General features: G+C 45.6%; 1 protein-coding gene across 1 annotated transcript in view; it reads left to right on the top strand.

Moving 5' to 3' along the window:
• GPR132 (G protein-coupled receptor 132) overlaps positions 1-19,963 on the top strand; it is a 244,896-nt gene extending 224,933 nt beyond the window's left edge. Inside the window, exon 2 of the mRNA XM_086937915.1 lies at positions 18,757-19,963. Coding sequence (XP_086794041.1) covers positions 18,812-19,831 — 1,020 coding nt within the window. The 5' untranslated portion in view covers positions 18,757-18,811 and the 3' untranslated portion in view covers positions 19,832-19,963. The remainder of the gene's footprint in view (positions 1-18,756) is intronic.
• The last annotated feature ends 578 nt before the right edge of the window (positions 19,964-20,541 follow it).

Genomic DNA, 20,541 nt, shown 5'->3' with positions numbered 1-20,541 from the left:
CAGCTGGGTGTCATTGGCGTTGGAGAGGATGTTGAGGTCGTGCCGATGGGTGACGTGGGTGAGCAGTGCCATGTAGATGTTAAACAGAGTTGGGCTGAGGGATGAGCCCTGGGGTACGCCGCAGATGATCTCGGTGGCTTCGGAGCGGAAGAGGGGAAGGCGGACGCTCTGTGTTCTGCCGGAGAGGAAGGAGGAGGTCCAGTCCAGGGCCTTCTCTTGGATCCCAGCGTTGTGGAGGCGTGTTCGTAAAGTGGTGACTGACTGTGTCGAAGGCGGCTGACAGGTCAAGGAGGATGAGGGCCGCCGTTTCTCCGTTGTCCAGTGGGGACTTGATGTCATTGGTGTGGGCGATGAGGGCAGTCTCGGTGCTGTGGTTGCTGCGGAACCCGGACTGGGAAGGGTCCAGGATGTTGTTCTCCTCGAGGTAGCAGGTCAGTTGTTCATTGACGGTCTTCTCGATGACCTTTGCCGGGAACGGGAGCAGGGAGATGGGCCGGAAGTTCTTGAGGTCCTTGGGGTGTGCCTTGGCGTTCTTGAGTAAGGCGTTGATCTCAGCGTGCTTCCAGCTCTCCGGGAAGGTTGCTGTCTTGAAGGAGGTGTTGATGACTTTCCGGAGATGGGATGCAATGGATGTGCTGGCTTTGTTGAAGATGTGGTGTGGGCATGGATCTGACGAGGATCCGGAGTGGATGGTGTTCATGATTTTGATGGTGTCATCGTGGTTGATGTTGGTCCAGTAGAGCAGGTGGTTGGTGCGTATGGTGGTTGTGGGGGCGGAGGTCTCGGTGGTTGTCGGGGCGGTGGTGGCGTTGAAACTGTCGTGGATGTCTGTGATCTTGCGGTGGAAGAAGGTGGCCAGCGAGTCGCACAGGTCTTGCGAGGGTGGGACGTCATTGATGTTCGAGCTGGGGTTGGAGAGTTCCTTCATGATGTTGAAGAGCTCTTTGCTGCTGTGAGCGTTGTTGTCTAGGCGGTCTTTGAAGGAGGCCCTTTTGGCGGATCTGATGAGGTGATGGTGTCTGCGGGTGGCATTCTTGTGGGCGGCGTGGCTGTCTGGTGTTCGTTCACAGAACCAGATCTTCTCCAGCTTTCAGCACGTTTGCTTGGAGGCTCGGAGGTCTACAGTGAACCAGCTGGCTTTCTTGTTGGTATGATTATTGGAGGGTTTCTTGATCGGGGCGAGGGTGTTGTCGCAGTCGTTGATCCACTGTCTGAGGTTGCAGGCGGCGGTGTCGGGGTCGGTATGGTCAGCGGGTGGGCTCTGGGCGAGGGTGGTGGTTAGCTGGTCTTCGGTGACTTTGCTACAGCAGCGGTGAGGCATCTGTTGGCCACGGTGGTGCGTGGTGGGTTTCTTGAAGGTGAAGTGGATGAAACGGAGGTCGGTCCAGTGGAGTTCAGTGGTATGGTTGAAGGAGACGTGGGGGCTTGCGGAGAAGATGGGGTCAAGCGTGTGACCGGCGGAGTGGGTGGGTGTTGTGACGAGTTGTCTGAGTCTGAGGTTGGCTAGGTTGTCGATCAGGGTGGTGGAGTTGGTGTTAGCATTGTTCTCGAGGTGGAAGTTCAGGTCCCCGAGGATGATGTAGTCCGTGTAGGCGAGGGCGTGTGTGCTGATGAAGTCGGCGATGGAGTCGCTGAACTGTGGTCGGTGTCCGGGCAGTCTGTAGATGAGGGTTCATCTGAGGGTGGTGTTGGGGTAGGTGTGGATCTGGAAGTGCAGGTGTTCGGCGGTGCTGAGGGTGCCGTCGGTGTTGGTCGAGACTCTGAGAGTGTTCCTGTGGACGATGGTGATTCCTCCTCCTGCTCTGTTGGTGCGGTCCTTGCGGGTGATCTTGTAGCCTTCTGAGACGGATGTTTATGCCCTTTGCTGCATGCTGAGCTGGGATGCCCAGACGTGATTAACACTGCCTGTTCTAATAGAAAGGTTAGGCAAATGAGGGTCTCTTAACTAGCTGTTAAATTATCTGTCACAAAGCAGCACAAAGGTCTCGCAGGCCACGAGGAGGGCAGGTGTGATAAATGATAACATCACGGAAGCAAAGCAGAGAAACAAAAAGAATGTGAGCAGAGTCTGAGTTCCCAGCCGGGGGAAAGGCTGGCAGAGTCCAGATCAATAAGTCATTTGTTCCATAAAAGACTAGTCCAGTAAACGCCTTTCATTTTGGGTGAGAAATGTTGAATATAAACCACATTACAAGTACATTGCCAGACATGTGTCCTTCCCCTCCTTCTGTCTGCAGCCCCAGGATCAATGTAGGCGTAAATCTTTAGCCAGGAACTAATGTAAGGCGTTCTGAACATCAGAGCTCTTAGGGATGCAGGGATTGTGGTGAGCGCTACAAATACATGCTGCATTTCACAAGTCTTTCTTTTAAAGTTGGCAAATCACTGCCAGATGAAATGCACATTTAATCTTGCATTGTTGTTTATTAATTAGCCTGGATGGCGAATGTACTGCTCGTGACAGGTAGATAAATCAAACCCCAAGACTGCCTTTCTTCAGCAAGATGCCTTTATTTCAGACATATCTAAGCACACTAAAAATTATTTGTTAGGTGTCCCAAAAAATTCAATACACTTTTTTGATTACAAAGGAATAGAAGCCCGTTCTTGTGTTTTATAGAGGACACATTAAACGCAGTAGAGAGTGGCTGTCACTCAGCATCATTAAAGGGAGCGGCCTTCTGAGTGCTCAGTGCTGAGTATTAGTTTGGAAGGTGATACTGCACTGCACTAGAAATAATTGTGACGGGTGAGGTATTTACTGGTTGCAGTATTAGACCCACATTCCGAGCTCCGCACCTATGCATGAGTGATAATGCGGTGTGTTCCAGCTGAAAAATGTAGAATCTAATGCATGTTTACGGCACACATTTCCGTGGACATAAGTGCTGCCTTAAAGTGAAAGCGCATATGATGCGCTTAATGTATACAAAGCATGTCATTGTACTTAAGTAGAAAAAATGGAGTACAGGAAATTAGAGCTGAAGAGAAACGGAGCAGCATACAAAGAAAAGCACATGGTTGCCGAGAACCATAAAGGTTAAAAAACAACACTTCCGGAGCAACAGAGTGTTCTTTTCCGGTGCACCCCAAGGATGTCAGTTCTGGTACACTACGGCTTCCTGGGGCATGCCTGTAAATGACTGCGCACTACTTAAAACAAGCATTTGCAATGCAATACGACTCGCATTTACACGAGACGCATTGCAATCGAAATGTGAGTGCATGCATTTAAGGAGGCATGAACGGGAGTGGAGGGGTGAGGGTGGGGCGAAATGTTACGAACTGCAGGTGGTGCGGGGAGACACAGGACAAAAAATAGTGTTTGAGTAAAGGGGCCAATAGCCTCGGAAGCATACAAATTACGCCATGACCATCAGAAGGAGGGACTAACAAGTGGAAAACAAATCAGAAGGCAGCATTTAGGCTGCAAGCCAAACTTAAATGGGTGGGGAGTGGGCAGAGCTTATGCGAAGTTTCCCCACTATAGTATGTACTACATGCCTCGCAAAGCGATCAGCTTATGCACGCTGCGATGCTAGGCAAGACCTAAAAATACTATACTGGATCCATCAACCTGGGCCTCAAAGAGAGTAAGCCCAAACCAGCCTCCTCCGGACTCTGACAGGCACAGATGGGCCCACTCTTGGCCCGGGCATGCGCCCAGCCATGTCCAGCGCAAGCACCCAAGCATGTCCTGCGCATGCGCCCAGCACGTACAGCACAGCTCGAGCCCCCAGCAGCTCAAATAGGCGCCTCTGGGCGCGAGAGCAGTGACGTGGGCGGTGCCAGCCACAAATCACCTTGTGGCCTGTAGTTTCAATTCTGCCCCCTCCGTCGGTTTACATGGGCATCCCGCGCAGCGGGATCCCCCTAGGGTGACCAACTGGCATTGGTGCAAATTCAGGACGGTGAGTGTAAAAATTCAGGACAAAGGGTCAAAATTCAGGACACAAATTCAGGACAGGAGGTCAAAATTCAGGACAAAACTTCAGGACAATTGGTTACGTTTTACAGACACATCAGAGGTCGCGCAATGGTATATAAGTAAGCATAGCCATATCCAAACATATTCAACCATTTGCAAACCTATCCATCATGTATCCTTCCATCTATCCTTTCACTCATCTATCCCTTCATCCATCCTGTATCCATCCATCCACCCTTTCACCCTAGCCATCTGTACACTCATCCATCCACTCTTCTACCCATCCATCCATTCACTCATCCATCCAGCCATTTACCCTTTCACCCATCCAGCCATCCTTTCTCTTACTCATCCATCCACCCAGTCACTCATCCTTCCACCCATCCACCCTTTCAGTCATCCACCATCCTCCCTTTCTCTCTCCATCGTCCCTTTCACTTAGCAATCCTTCCATCCATCCATCCACCCACCCATCCATCTACTCATCCACTCATGAATCCATCCATTGACCCTATCACTCATCCATCCTTTCTCTCATCCATTTATCCTTTTACTCCTTCACTCATCTATTCATCCTTTAATCCATCTATCCTCCCTTTCACTCACTCATCCATCCTTACATCCACCCTTTCACTCATCTGTCCATCCATTCACCCTTGCACTTATCAATTCATCAATCCATCCATCATTTCACTCATCAATCCACCCCCCCACCCACTCACTCATCCAACTTTTCACTCATCCATCCTTTCACTCATCCATCCACCCTTTTACCCATCCAGCTACCCTTCCACCCATACATCCAGCTATTTACCTTTTCTTCCTTCCATCCTTCCACCACTCACTCATCAATCCATCCATCCTCTTTTATTATCCATCTATTCAATCTTTCATTCATCCATGCACCCTTTCACTAATTCATCCAGCCATCCACCCATCCCTTCACTTACTCACTCGCCCACCTTTTCATATTAATTTTGAGCTGAGCCTTTTTGAGCTGCAGAAGCCATTCCGGGACTGGGACAGAAGCCCCCCAGGGCAGAGACAGGATCCACCACAGGTGGGAGAGGGGAGGGGGAGGGACAGGAGCCATCACTGGAGGGGGTGGGAAGGAGGGGGACCAGGATCCACCAGGGTGGGCACAGGGGTGGGCATGCAGTATCCTAGTATCATCTTGGTCTCTTCCAGGGTGGCAGAGGGCTCCTTACCCCCTCCTGGACAAGACAATGAGAAGTCAGTCTCTCTTTCCAAAATGTTACTTTTGCCAGCCCCCACTGTGATGTACAGCACTTTAAGGAGATACTCCGAGAGAACGGATTTAACTGATTGTCCTCCTTATTTTGTTAATCAGTGTGGGTGCGATTGTGCCATTTCTTTATTTTATTACATTAAACACTGCATGTTTGAAGAATCGAGGTTTGTTTACAATTTAGTGACAGTTATTAAGCTCTATGATGAGAACCACGTGCTGCCTCGGTGTAATCCATACCGGTTGTAGGATGTTTGGGGCCCTGGGCAGAAAGGGAATGTCTCACACAAATTGCAGATACAAGACGCATTCAGGGCTGTTTGCATCTGAATAGATGCCCCTGCTCCTGAAGCTGCAGCCCCTCCCTCTCGGTCACCTTCAAGCACCTCTTAACAGCTCATCAAGGGCTGGAGGTGTGAGGGGTGGGGGCTGAAGCTTCAAGAGCAGGGGCATCTATTCAGATGCAAACAGCCCTGAATGCGTCATGTCAAGTCAAGAAGGGAGGTGAGTGGAAGCTGTGCCGGCTTTAGGGATGTGCGACCGTGCCCGGTTAAAATTACGGACAAATGGCGTCCGTTAAAGAATCCTTCACGGACAACGGACAGACGGCCGAAATTACGGACTGTCCGTGAAATTTACGGACGGTTGGTCACCCTAGATCCCCCGGCAGCTCAAATAGGCACCTCTGGGCGTGAGAGGAATGATGTAGGCGACAGCAGCTCCAAATCACCTTGGGGCCTGTAATTTCACTCTGCCCCCTCTGTTGTTTTACAAAGGTGTCCCGCACAGCGGGAGCACCCAGCAGCTCAAATAGGTGCCTCTGGGTGCGAGAGCAATGGAGTGGGCGGCGCCAGCCGCAAATCACCTTGTGGCCTCTAGTTTAAATTCTGCTGCCTCCGTCGGTTTACATGGGCATCCCGCGCAGCGGGAACCCCCAGCAGTTTAAATAGGCGCCTCTGGGTGCGAGAGGAATGACATGGGCGGAGGCAGCCCCAAATCACCTTGGGGCCTGTAGTTTCACTTCTTTTCCCTCTGTCGGTTTACACGGGCATCCCCAGGATGTGATTTAGCTCAACACACACAACCCCCAAATGCCTGACTTCATTGGGCTAATGCATGCAAACATTGTCACGAACAAATAATAGTTTTTTTGTTCTGTGTCTTTGTACTTCTTGTCTCTTTCAGTTCTTGCTATCTGTGTGACCTATGTTCATTGCCCGGTTTCATGGTGCTCCAGTTTTTATTTTAATGGGCATAGAAGTAAGAGAAACAGGCAGGTTGCATGGAGACATGGTATAAACATTCTCTGCCCATTTATGCCTAGCTTTAGGGATATGTTAACGCGTTAAAGTCAGCCCAATTGGCTTTACCAATACTTATGAATTTAAATGTTCGTGCCTGCAAAGGCCACAAATAGTCATTTCTGAAGACGAAAGAAACAGCATGATTTGAGGAACGCATGCACGTTTACAACTTTCAGTTTAACTTGCAGAGTTATGAAGGGTGGAGAATGCCTCCAAACCGCAAGCTGGCACACTTTCTCTTGTAGCTGCCCTCAACCATGTTTCCTTTTCACTTTTGGCATGAACTCTGTCCTACTCAACCACACCCACCTTTTCAAATGTATACATTTTTAGAACTGATCCTGTGATGAAAGTGTTAGTGAAAGTAACGAACGTCTTTCGTAAACGCTTCCACAAGCTGCACCAAACCATTGTCCGCTCCCTCGGTGGAATACTGCATCTACGAAGGTGGTTAGTCGCGTGGTCACAGATTCCATTCAAGTGTGTTAACTTTGATGATGGCAATGAAATGGACATATTGATTTGTGTACTAATAATAAATATTTCAATTCGGGGAGCGGCTAGCATTGATGCAGCAGATGCAATGCACCGAGCCGCAGAGTCCAGAGGCCCCATCGAGCCCTGAAAATTGTTGTATTTTACTACCCCAATAATAGTGAGATAGGCCTTGCTTGAACAAGTGCCTATGGAATAATTACTATGGTACTCATGCTTTACATTTTTTTCCATTATACGGTTTCAATCTCGCATACAGATCCATGTAATTAAATATAAGGTTAGCTCAGTGTGCTTACCACTTGTAGCAATATCCATGCACAGTTGTACGAATAAATATTGTGTGCACAGATAATGTCTGGCCACATATTATGTACTATATATATCGTTTACGATAATATCGTGTAGATTTTTTATTATTGACTCCACTGTAGCGATTTTTTGCAAACACTATTAAAAGGATAATATTTTTGTTATACGATATTCAACAACAATATCTAGTACTACACTGTAAGCATATTGCATGTCTCAGGTCTATATGGCGCACCAGGGACCTCATTTATGAGGCTGTGCGTCACTTTTATGCCACCGGTGGGTCACTTTTTGTGACGCACCAGTGGCATAAAAAATGCGCCTTTTTGCGCCATATTTACAAAGTGACGCATCTAGGTAGATGCGTCACTTTGTAAACCCCTGCGCCACATTATACCTGCGCTAGGTATAATGTATGCAAGGGGGGCGTATTGATGCTAGGAAGGGTCGTAGAAGTGACGCAGTGAAATCTATGAGATTTCACTGCGTCACTTTTAGGACCCCGTTGCATCAAAATCTTGCGCCTGCCTCATGGCAGGCGTAAGACTGACGCAGGCCCTTTCACATGGGGCTTGCCCCATGTGAAAGGATGAATTGCTGGAGTTGCGTCACTTTTGAGACACACTCCAGCAATGCGTCACTTTTGCGCTTACAAATACGTCAGAAATACTGACGTATCTGTAACTCCTTGCGACATGATGCGTCATACATTAAATATGACGCATCAGGAATGTCGCAAGGAGTGTTCACTGAGAAGTGACGCATCGCTGCTTTCACGCAGCGATGCGTCATTTCTCATAAATGAGGCCCCAGGGCTGTAGACAATAAAGTGCCCCTTGGGTTAAACAGACGCATGCGCCTGCTTTCTGCACTCCTGGGGAACTTTAGTATTATAGAAGTTACAGTCCCTTTTGTATTACAGAGAGTGCAGTGCCAATATACCTACGGCACTATCCTAAAAGTGTTATCTTCACTTGGATGGGGGCAAGGCCCCATGCAAACAAAGAAAGCACTTTGCCTCTATGCCTGCGCTGTATTATGGACACCAGGGCAGAGCCAAAGAGACTGTTAGGATCTGCACTGACTGTATAACACAAAGAAATTGTGCACAGTCAGTGCGCACCCTGCGGGCGCCCTTCGAGAAGTGGCAAAATGAGAGTTAACTATGTGGGAGAAAGAAAAGAAACGATAACGACAGTAAAACAGATTTGTGTTTAAATCCATAAATTTCAGTTTCAAATGTATTCGTTTAGAAAATGGTGGATCTTAAGATGTGTTCTGGAGTGTAAAAATGTGTGTTTCTTCCTTTAAACTGGAGTAGCATAATTTGAAGCTTCACATCTTTATATGCAATGTATATACCCAACGTTTAACTGTATTAATCTGTGTGCATTTTATTAATCAGAAGTAGTAAGTGGCTATATAATCCCTTTAATGAGAGCCACCTGTATATTTAGCTGAACAATAACAAATGTACTCACCTTAATTGGAAATTGTATATCTACCTTTAATGTGCTTGATATATTTACCTATGCTAACTGTATTCTTTCAGAAGTCTTTCTGGATCTAACGGTGCCTAACTTGTAACCAGGCCCAAGTTGCACATGTTGCATCTCCATAAATGTTTTTTGCCAGTGCCTTGTTTTTCTCTCCTCTGTAAGTGTCTTTTCGTGTGTCTTGTCAGTTACAATATGCTTATGGTTTATTGTATTCGATTGATAATTAGATTGATAAACTGGGCCACTGGAATTCTGCAATTCTGCGGCCCATGCTGTTTTTCTCATAGTAAAGGATTTGGTGCAGGCCCATAATCCATCATCTCATACATAATCTGCAGATTTTAACAACATTATCCTTTGATTCTAGCTCAAATGGATCAAAAGTTACTAAAAACATGGCAATATGTGTTTGTGGGCACTCGAAGAACCTTCACAAAGGTTAACTGGTCCTCTTTCTGTTACTTACTTATGTATTTGGTTGAACAGCTAGTACTAATGAGGTGAAATCTTTGCCCAGACAGTAGTACGTTGTGTAAAAATGTGAAAATAATGGAGTACTACTATCAAATCATGTGCCACATAATTTGCCTTTTCTTGTCGCATAATTAAGTCAACCCTGCCACATAATTTGTGCTCCGCTGCTGCATAATTCCAGTGGTCCTGATCTTAAATGTGGTACTTCTTACTCATAGAAATCCCCATGTCGCTTTCGATGCTTTAATTAGAATAGGGACGCTCCTTTATGGAATACTTTTTTGGGATATCTAGTCTCTCTTATAATCCTATGCATCTTTTTTCTCATAAATTTCCTTATACATTTTTATTGCTTGATCATTCTAATATGTATGATTTTACAATATATTTTCAATAAATGTGCTGATTGAATTAACTTGAAACTTGAACTAATTTGCTGATAAAACCCTTAAGGTTTAGACGGCATCTTCTCTGTTGCTTATGCAAAGTCACATTGGTTTCACTGTAATTGAAATGAATTGCTGATGAAAGCTTCTTTCTTACACTTCAGGTCGGCAACCAAAGGTCCATAGACCAAGGCGCCCCCCATGGCAGTTTTCCCTGTCTAGAGGCAGCAGCCCTCTAAGTCCCAGTCTAAGACCCTGGGGCCACTATTTACTAGAAGCTGTGGCTGATGGGTGCCTGACCCTTAGTAGTGACTCTCTCTGAGCTGAACTTTTCTTACATAAACCTACCAGGACTGTGCCCGACCTCAGGATGGCGTCTGGATTTCATTTGAACTATGTCTCTCACTCACTCCCCTATGCTATTCTGACAACCTATGAGTACACCGGATCACTAGCTTGACAGCGGAGTCCGAGCATTATGTACGACACCCGGTGGAGCTGCTATGTTCAGCTATTGAGGAGATCGGCCTTGGTTCATCCCCTTGATCGTCTCCTACCCAGCGGGACTTTGGGCACAGTTTCTTCCTGTCTCGCCCATTCCACCCTCATCGTTCTTCTGTAACTCTGCTTTCTATCTATCTATCTATCTATCTATCTATCTATCTATCTATCTATCTATCTATCTATCTATCTATCTATCTATCTATCTATCTATCTATCTGACCGATGCCTATTCTGACAGCGGAGCTCGAGCATTGTGTCCGACTCCCGGTGGATGTGCTCTGTTCAGCTATTGAGGAGATCAGCCTTGGTTCACCCCCTTGACTGTCACCTGCCCCGCCTGACTTTGGGCACAGTTTTGTCCCCGTCTCCCTGTCTCGCCCATTCCCCCCTCATCGTTTTCAGTAACTCTGCTTTTTTCTTGTCTCCTATCTTTCTATTTCTCTGACCGATGCCTGATGGAGCTACCATGAGAGCTATTGGGATGATTGGCTGTGGATTCCCTCCTCGGCCGTCACCTACCTAGTCGGTCATTGGGCAGACTTTCCCTTCATCTCTCATACCTCCACCTCCTCTTCCTCTCCCTTCTCACGCCCCCTCTCCCCTTTTCCGCTCTATTTTGTCTCTCCCTCTCGCTCTTTAACCTCTTCCATGTTCATGACACGGTCAGCTCCTCATGGGTGTTACCTGCGCTGTGCGTTTGACGAGTTGACCTTGTCATGAACAATGGGGTTCATCAAGGATCAGCACAGGAGGGGAAAACCCCCTAGCAGCCAAGGTGTTAAGGTGTTGCATATATTTAATGTAACGTGTAATTATTATCATTGTTGTAACATTGTTGATCCTTATGTAAAGAGCTCTGATACCTACAGGTCTAGCCAGCGCTATATAAAACTCTTTAAATAAATAAATTGATGACTTCACTTAAGAGATTGAGATTCAAGGATATAGGCCCCATCAAAATCAAGAGGTACAGATTTCCCACAAGTCGTGGTTGCACCAGAGTTAGATTTCTGTAGGGCAATTGTTCTGGATTTAGATATCTCGAGTTGAAGAGTTTTCTGCTTCTAAATCTTCTCAGACTACAAGAAATGGGTGACAATCCTGAGAGGTAAGGATGTCTGAGAAGTGGATGGTTTCAAGCACCACTCAGCCAAGTTTGACTTGAGTGCTAGTCATGGTGACTAGCTAGTGCAGATCGCGAAATAGGTGGATGATGTGATCGGAATTTCATGGGCTGGTGACAAGCCAGAGTGCTGAATGGAGTACTGCTTTGAGGGTTGCAATGTACGACTGGAACTGCTTGCAAGTATAGTGATACCAAAGTCCACTCTTGCTATAACTAGGGCATGGATTTTATGGTAGATCAAGTTCTACAAAATGTGCTTGCCACATTTCGTATGAGGAGGTCAAAATGAAATTTATGATGATGGGAAATATACATTTCTGGTATCTCTGCCAAGTCCTTTCGGGAACCTGCCTTTACAGAGTGTGCATTGATAACATGTACATGTATTAAATTAGTCAACCTGCCAAATGAAAGTCACACTTATATCAAAGTTATTAGAGAAAGATATGTCAGCCAACATATATGAGTTTCAGCAATAAGAAGATTAGTGATATCATAAAAACAGAAAACTACCCTGTTATTAATATCTAACCCACATTTCTTACAGTGTAAATAAACAGCTTTGAATACTGGTTTATATAAAATATTAGTCTGTAGATCTGTGTTCAGTAAATTATGCCCTGTTTTTCTTATTAATCTATGAATATTTTGTAAATAAATGTGACAAATGTGTATGTTAGTTGAGGGGTGTGAGCCCTTATCAAACAACAGCCATAATACTTGTCAGGGGGAACTTCCTTGGCGCCCGCCATCTTGGTGGTGAATTTGGGCAAGCGGTCTAGTGCTCGGCCCCTCCCGCATCAGACACTACAAAAGCCCTTCTAAATCACTCGCATTTCTCATTGAGAGTGTGCGAGTGTCTGTCCTGAGGCGGAAGCCGGGACTGGTATACTGTGACTATAATTACGCCGTATTTTAAAACTGCACGTATATTTCCTTTGCTCTACACTGTAATTGTGTTTTAACTTGTGATCACTGTGAAACTATCCAGTACTCACTTGGCTCATGCCCCTAGCCCACTGCAGCCGATTAAACGCTGCTTGGGTCTGACTCGTCTCCCTGGCGCCCGCCATCTTGGTGGTGAATTTGGGCGAGCGGTCTAGTGCTCGGCCCCTACCGCATCAGACACGACAAAAGCCCTTCTAAATCACTCGCATTTCTGATTGAAAGTGTGTGAGTGTCTGTCCTGAGGCGGAAGCCGGGACTGGTATGCTGTGACTATAATTACACCATATTTTAAAACTGCACGTATATTTCCTTTGCTCTGCACTGTAATTGTGTTTTAACTTGTGATCACTGTGAAACTATCCAGTACTCACTTGGCTCATGCCCCTAGCCCACTGCAGCCGATTAAAAGCTGCTTGGGTCTGACTTGTCTCCGTGGCGTCCGCCATCTTGGTGGTGAATTTGGGCGAGCGGTTTAGTGCTCGGCCCCTCCTGCATCAGACACTACAAAATGGCCCCTCCATACAGGGAGCGCAGCGGGCACGCCGGCAACGCGCCAAAGGCAAGCCCGTCTGCGCCCGTCCACGCCAGTACGGGGCAAGGGGTACTGCACTCTGCGCACTTACTGAAATACACCGCAGTAGACCTATGCAACCTACATGGAGCGCACCGACTACTAGACAAAACCACAAGGAACCGCATTGATAGACTGGGACTTTTGCAGCAACGTGATAAATTCCCGGAAATGCAAGGTGTTCAAAGGAACAACAAGGTAATTACTCCTCACAAACATACGAATTTCCGGGTGTCTTATTTAAACACACGCTCCCTAGTCAAACATCAACTGGAGATTTTTACATTACTCTCCACTGATTCACCTGATATCCTGTTTCTAACTGAAACATGGATAACCCCTGACTCTGTTCCTGACATATTGGCCGAACTCCCCACCGATTACTATATACTCCATACCGACCGTCCATCAAGAAAAGCTGGAGGAGGAGTGGCCGCCATTATTCGTCGTAAACATGATTTTAGATCGATCGACTCCCTTAATCTAGCTGTCGCAGATAACCTAGTGATTAAACTCGACTCGGATCACACATCACTGATCTGCGTAGTCGTTTATAGGCCTCCTCAGCCTATGCAGCTCTTCCCCATCACCCTGAGTGAACAGATAGCCAATCTAGCAACCAAATACTCCAACATCTTGCTGATTGGCGATTTCAACTATTGGTTTGGTGACCAAACAGGCGGTCCTCACTCCCTTGAATTCACCAACCTTTTAACAAATTTTAATCTCACACAACATATTTCTATGCCAACACATAATAAGGGCCATATACTGGACCAGGTTTGGACGACAAATCCAATCATCTCTGCCTTGAAGGTACTCCCATGCATATGGTCTGACCATTTTTTGGTGACATTCCATCTCACCCTGGCCATTAGGGCTAAATCCCCTCTGGTCGAGGGCGAGACTGTTAGATGTTGGAAATCTATTGATATACCTGAGTTCACAAACTTTTTGGCCGGCTCAACACCTAGCCTGGCCTAGAATGTGGATCTTTCTGATACTCAGATCTCTGACTGGTTAAAAACAGCAAGCGATCACCTTGCCCCTCCCAAAAAAATTAAGATAAACCGAAAAGCGAAAGCTCATAAATGGTTCTCTCCCGAATTAAAGGAGATGAAACTATCACTCCGCCAGAAGGAGAGGAAATGGAGAGCTTGCTATGACCCTGAAGATAAGCTCCTTTATAAACAAGAACAGGTAAAATATAATAAAGCTATTAAGGCAGCCAAGGCAGAATATTTCTCCTCTAAGATCTTAACGTCCACTAATAAATCGAGAGAGATCTTTTCGATTGTGGATGAACTATCCAACCCTGATAGAGTGTCATCTAAACCAACTCCTACACAGGAATTATGTGATAAATTGAACACATTCTTCCTAGAAAAGATTACAGCAATTAAAGCCAGCATTACATGCTCTCCATCAGCTGTGATCCCGCCTGACTCCTTCAGGAATACCTGTACTATGGACAGTTTTCCTACGATCGATGTCGAATCGTTCATCTCCTTGATGTCCAAAGTTAAATCTGGATCCCACCTTGACTGCTGCCCCCCACATATAATGAGGGAAGTATTTTCCATTATTCCTCAACCTGCTCTATCCCTATTAAACTCATCACTTACTAAAGGTTGCGTCCCAAAATCATTCAAGGACGCCACAGTGGTCCCTCTGATAAAAAAGGTTGGCGCCGACATATTAGAACCATCTAATTATCGCCCCATCTCCTTGCTTCCATACTTAGCCAAGGTTTTGGAGGCACATGTCGCAAATTCCATGTCTGCCTTTATAGAACAGTCCGGACATTTGGACCCCCGCCAAGCTGGCTTTCGTCCAGGTCATTCGACTGAGATGGTCATCTTGGCAGTCCTGGACGAGCTCCGTAGGGAGGCTGACATTGAAACCCCTCAAGCCTTGGTTCTTTTAGATCTGTCGGCCGTGTTCGGCACGGTGGACCATAAGATCTTGGTGGACCTTGTCGGACGTGCAGGCTTTCAGGGCAGAGCCTTGAGATGGGTCACCTCCTTTCTGGAAGACCGTACACAGGCTGTTCGCCTGGCTAACTTTACAGCGCCAGGGCTAAATACCACATGTGGGGTTCCCCAGGGTTCTTCCTTATCCCCACATCTGTTTAACATCTATTTACTCCCCCTGATCAAAGCCTTAAAACAGAGGGAAGTTACAACATTTAACTACTCAGACGATCTGCAGCTTTCCTTCACCAAAGATAATTCCACTAAATCTATTACCAACTTTCAGGATACTATGGTGTTCATCCGCCATTCAATGGATTATAACCATCTAAAGCTGAACCCCGGAAAGACGGAGGTACTGCTGATAGGAGATAGTCGTATCTCCTGGGGCCCTCATTATTGGCCAGCAGAACTAGGGCCTTTCTCTAAACCCTCCTCTTCCGTAAGAAGTCTGGGGGTGACTATTGACAGAGATCTGTCTTTAAACACCCAAGTGGGTACAGTACTTTCTAAATGTTTCTTCCAACTACGAAAGATCCAGAAGATACATCACTTGCTCACCCAGGCGGCACTGATACAAGTTGTGATTGGCCTAGTCTTGTCCCATCTAGATTATGCGAATTCAATCTATCTAGGCCTCCCCTCTTATCAGATCAAGAGGCTCCAGCTTATACAGAACCAGGCAGCACGACTGATTTATCAGCAGCCTAAGTGGCAATCGGCCAGATCCTTGATAAAAAAGCTACATTGGCTCCCACTGCTTCAACGGGCCACCTTCAAAACCACCTGTCTTACATTCAAGTCCCTAAATTGTTATAGCCCTATTTTTATTAACAAACTGATCTTGAGATATATTCCAACCCGTGATCTCTGTTCTAAACATCAAAATCTGCTGGTGAGCGCAAAGTTCAAACGAAAGCGGCATGGCGGGTGTCGCTTCGGATATCTGGCACCACAACTCTGGAACTCACTCCCATGGGAGATCCGTTCTTGCCCCGATCTGCTTCAATTTAGAAAGCAGCTTAAGACATGGCTGTTCATACAGGCACATGAGTAAACCGACCCCACTGAAGTCAAGTCAGAACAGTCAACTCAGAACAGCTCGAAATAGCACCATGAAACCTTGGTCGAAGTGCGCTTTACAAATAGGTTATAACATAACATAACATAACTACAAAAGTCACTAAATTAACCAGTGCTTAACAAAGCAGTGCTTATCTCTCTGTCAAATTGGCACACATGCAGTCAGGCTTAACTTGGAGGCAATATGTTAAACATTTATGCAGCACACTAAGAGTAATAAAGTGAAAACACTACAGCAGAACAATCCCACACTAATTTAAGAAATTAGAGTAGCATTTAATACATTATTTGATACCAAAATGACAGATATCCATTCAGTACAATTGGAGATATGCAGTTTCAAAGATTTAGGTAAGCATAGCGCCTAAAAGCACAGAGCACCACTTGCAGCCACCTAGTTCTGCTAAACCAGGGAAGGCCACACGTTCAGGCCAGACATAGGGACCAGGTTAATCCAGCTGAAAAAGTTACCTTCTCAAAGTCCAGCACAAAGAGCAAGCTGGGCGGTGCGGCCGGTTATCGCTGTAGTGCAAAGATCCTGTCGGGCGTCAAAAGCAGTCATTGGAGGATCTTCCCATTGGTGGTCACTGTGGGCTATCGATGCTGTCATGAAACTTTCAGATCTCACGTTGTCGGTCGTCGCTGGCGGTCACTGTAGTACACAGAGTTGAGTTCACTCGAGATTCACATTGGCAGTCAGCATGGGCAGCAAGATATTGCAGCTAAAAGGCCCATTTGCAGTCGCTAGGCACCCAACACTTCAGAATTTCTTGTTTGTAGTTAGAGGACTGAACTCTGATGCCATCCAAGTGCCCAGGACCTAGTGTGAAGTTAATTCTTTGTATGTGTTCTGAGCAGCGGCTTCAATAAAGTGCAAGTGTGGTAGGTTACATCTCTGCCGCCCTCCCCAATATGGTCAGGATAGTCCATCCCACCAACAGCCAGTCCCCCTTTGTGATACTGTCTGAGAGGAATGCATAAAGGTCTACTGCCAACTACACCAAGTCATGTGACCCAGGGTAATGGCGGCAGGCATCAAATGGTTAGGACAAGAAAATTCCAACTTTCTAGAAGTGGCATTTTCAGAATTTTGACTTTAGCATTAGATATGGTTTTTAATTGCAATTAATTTAAGTGTAAGCATGGCATTTCTACATGTTATAAGCATCAACACTGCTGCGTGGATTGGACCTGGAACAGAAGGTCTGCATCACCCTGCAGTTATCAGAATTGATGCATCGCAGAAGGGGTACCATATCCCCAAGCCAGGTCCTTGCATCCCTAGTCAATGGTAGCCCAACGACAATGCCAGCCTCCACATCGCAGCCTCACAGCTCCTCAGAGCCGACACATTGCCTCAGCTGCGTGCCACATTCATGACACCCGGACTTCCCATCGCAAGCCCCAACAACCAGACCCTCGACGACAACGCATAGAACTTCGCATCACAGTCATGCCGCATCTCGGAACCGACTTATAACCTCAGCTGTGTGACTTCTTTACCTCTGATCCACGCACAGCTCTGTAACCACGATTGAAGATAGTTTGTTTAGTGGGCCTAATCTGGTCCCTGTAGCTGGCCCGTGCTCCATCATGGTTGGCTTGAATTTGTGGCTTTGTACCAGTCTGGCGTGACCAGATAATTCTTGTTGGCGCTTTGACCTTTTTGGTTCTATTCTGACCTAAAAAATGTAATTCAATATCTCCGGATTGCCTGATTGAATTTTGATAATTTTTGTCTTGCTTTATTTATTAATATCTAGTCAATTTTTCTAAACATGGTGTGAGTTCTTTTTGTATGGTGTTTTTCCTGTTTTTACTGTTTGGAATGTTGCACAAATACTTTACACATTGCCTTCAAGTTTAACCTGACTGCTCTGTGCCAAGCTACCAGAGGGTGGGCACATGTTAATGTGGGGTTTGCTTGTGCTTTAGGATGACTAGCATAGTGGCTGCTGCTTGACCAGGGTTCACACCCCAGTCAACCAGAAACCCAATTTCTAACACTACCTGTTCCCAAACAAAGGTTTTCCCTTATTAAATGTAATAAGGTAACCCAATGTAATCTTAAGGAAGAAGTATGTCTTGCAGTAGTGAAAAACTAATTTAGGAGCTTTTTTACTACCAGGACATGTAAAACTTAAAAGTAAATGTCCAACTTTTTAAATACACTGCATCCTGCCCTACGGGCTGTTTAGGGTCTACCTTAGGGGTGACGTATATGTATTAAAAAGGAAGGTTTGGGCCTGACAAAAAAAGGTTTACTGCAACCAGGCTTTAATGGCAGGGCTGAGACATGTTTTAAAAGGCTACTTAAGTGGGTGGCACAATAAGAGTGGCAAGTCCAATAGTACCATTTAATTTATATAGGCCCTGGTTACATGTAGTACCACTTTACTAGGGACCTAGCATTAAATTACATGTGCTAACTGGTTGTAAAGACAATTGTGCCATATTTTAGGGAGAGAGCACAAGCACTTTAGCACTGGTTAGCAGTGGCAAATGCACAGCGTCCTAAAAGCCAAAACAAATGTGTGCAGAAAACAGGAGGAATAAAGGCAAAATGTTTGGGGGAGACCCTGCAGAGAAGGACAGTAAATGTATGCATGATGGGACCCTTTAAAGGGGCACCATGTTTAGCCCACTAGTCCCTGACAGCAAAACACAGCTACTCGTGGCATGTCTTGATTTTCTCCTTTCCTTAAAAATACTGGGAAAACATATAGTTTTACATTTCGTTGTTCAACTGAATTTTGCCTAATGTGTTCCTATCTGAATAACAATAAATTGTTGTCCAATAAATTAATTTAATATGGATGCATTGTTTCTAATTACAACACTATATGGTCTATGTTGTGTAACTTGTGTTACACTTCTACAGCTAACTTTTCAACTTTCTTTCAGTTTGTAGGAAAGTGCCCTCTGATGTTTTCACTTACGTGTGCCGCAACCAACAACTATGATGAACAATTCAACAGAAAAATGCAATCTACCATTCGAGGAAAGCACATTGGCTCTGGTTGCCACCTACAGTATCGTATTTGCCCTCGGACTACCAGCAAACATCTTGACCGCATGGCTGACTTTCCTACAACTCAGAAGAAAGAATGTGCTGGCTGTGTACCTTTTCAGTCTATCTCTGTGTGAATTGATGTATCTGAGCACTCTACCACTGTGGGTCCTTTATGTTCAAAATAACCATCAATGGAAGTGGGGATCTGTAGCCTGCAAGATAACTGGATACATCTTTTTCAACAACATCTATATCAGCATCCTACTCCTGTGTTGCATCTCAATTGACAGATTTGTGGCAGTAGTGTATTCTGTGGAGTCTAGGTGCTGGAGGCGTCAGAGGATTGCAATTGGCATCACTTGTGGTCTCTGTGCATCGGTTGCTATCATCCATTCTCCGGTGTTCACCGTGAGCGACGGGGTGCAAACCCAAAACAAATCATCCTGTTTTGAAACTTTGCCAATGCCTTCGCGGGTGGCATCATTCAACTATGCCAGATTTCTGGTTGGCTTTGCCATTCCCTTAGGCGTTCTTGTCTATACTAACTGTGGCATAGCAAAGGTCATTCAAACAAGCACCCTGAGTGTGGAACAGAAGCGCAAAGTGAAGTACTTGACGACTGCGGTTATATCAATTTTTCTAACATGTTTTGCACCATATCACATGGTGCTACTTGTAAGGGCCATAATTTATTCTCTGAATCCTGGACAAACCTGCTGGTTTGAAGAGAAGATCTACACGGCCAACTGTGCTTTGCTGTGTTTGGCCACGGTCAATGGCATCGCTGATCCATTTATTTATGTCTTAGCCAGTGAAAACGTTAGAAAAGACATCTGTAGGGATCTGAGAAAATGGAGACTTCATTCCTTCTCAAACGTTAGGAGTGAGAGCATCCTGTGCCCTCAGTTACAGAATCAGAGACAGTCACATAATGAGGAAATTGCGGAAAGTAACATTTTACAGTGACCCATTGACATTCCGCAAGAAAGGGTACCAAACGTACCAAAATATTTTTTCATTCTTTCATTATCAAGAGACTTACTATCCTTTTGCGTGTAAATCAAATACATTGTTTTTAATTAAATCAGCGGACTTCAACACTGACTCATATTCCATCTTGATTAATAAGCTTTTTCGAGAAGATCTGTAAGCAAATGTTCCACCTTCTTTCTCTCCCATAGAACCCAGCCCATTACACTTCCTCTGTTCTAGTCCTCAACCTCTCTCCTTCTCTGTGAAGTCCTGCAAGTTAAGAAATTAAACCCACCTTGTTTAATGCATACATAGGTACGTCATATCAACTCATATATCAATGACACACACTTATCTCCATCTCTGGTGATCCCCATCTAGTTCAATTTCATTTCTGTTCTTGCATTAGAGCTGTTGTGAGTTGGATGCAGAACAACTGTCTCAAGCTCCACAATGACAAGATGGGATTTCTTCTATTTGGCCACCAGCCTCCCGTCTGGATAGTGGCCTTGTGGCCACAGAGCTTGGTACTCCACCAGCCCCGGTTGCTTCTTTAAAAACGTTGGTACCATTTTCACAAATGTATTCACTTTTGTGAAGCAAATAAATTATTAAGTATGGGCGGAAAATCCGTTCCGCTCACGGATTTTGCGGATTTTCGGCAAATTCGCAATCCGCGAGATTCGCGAATTTCCCGCAAAATC

The sequence above is a fragment of the Lissotriton vulgaris genome, chromosome 9, assembly GCF_964263255.1.
Source record: "Lissotriton vulgaris chromosome 9, aLisVul1.2, whole genome shotgun sequence".
In the NCBI taxonomy this organism is placed as follows: Eukaryota; Metazoa; Chordata; class Amphibia; order Caudata; family Salamandridae; genus Lissotriton; species Lissotriton vulgaris.
Note: the sequence above shows the minus strand (reverse complement) of the source record. Positions and strands in the feature narration are given on the sequence as shown.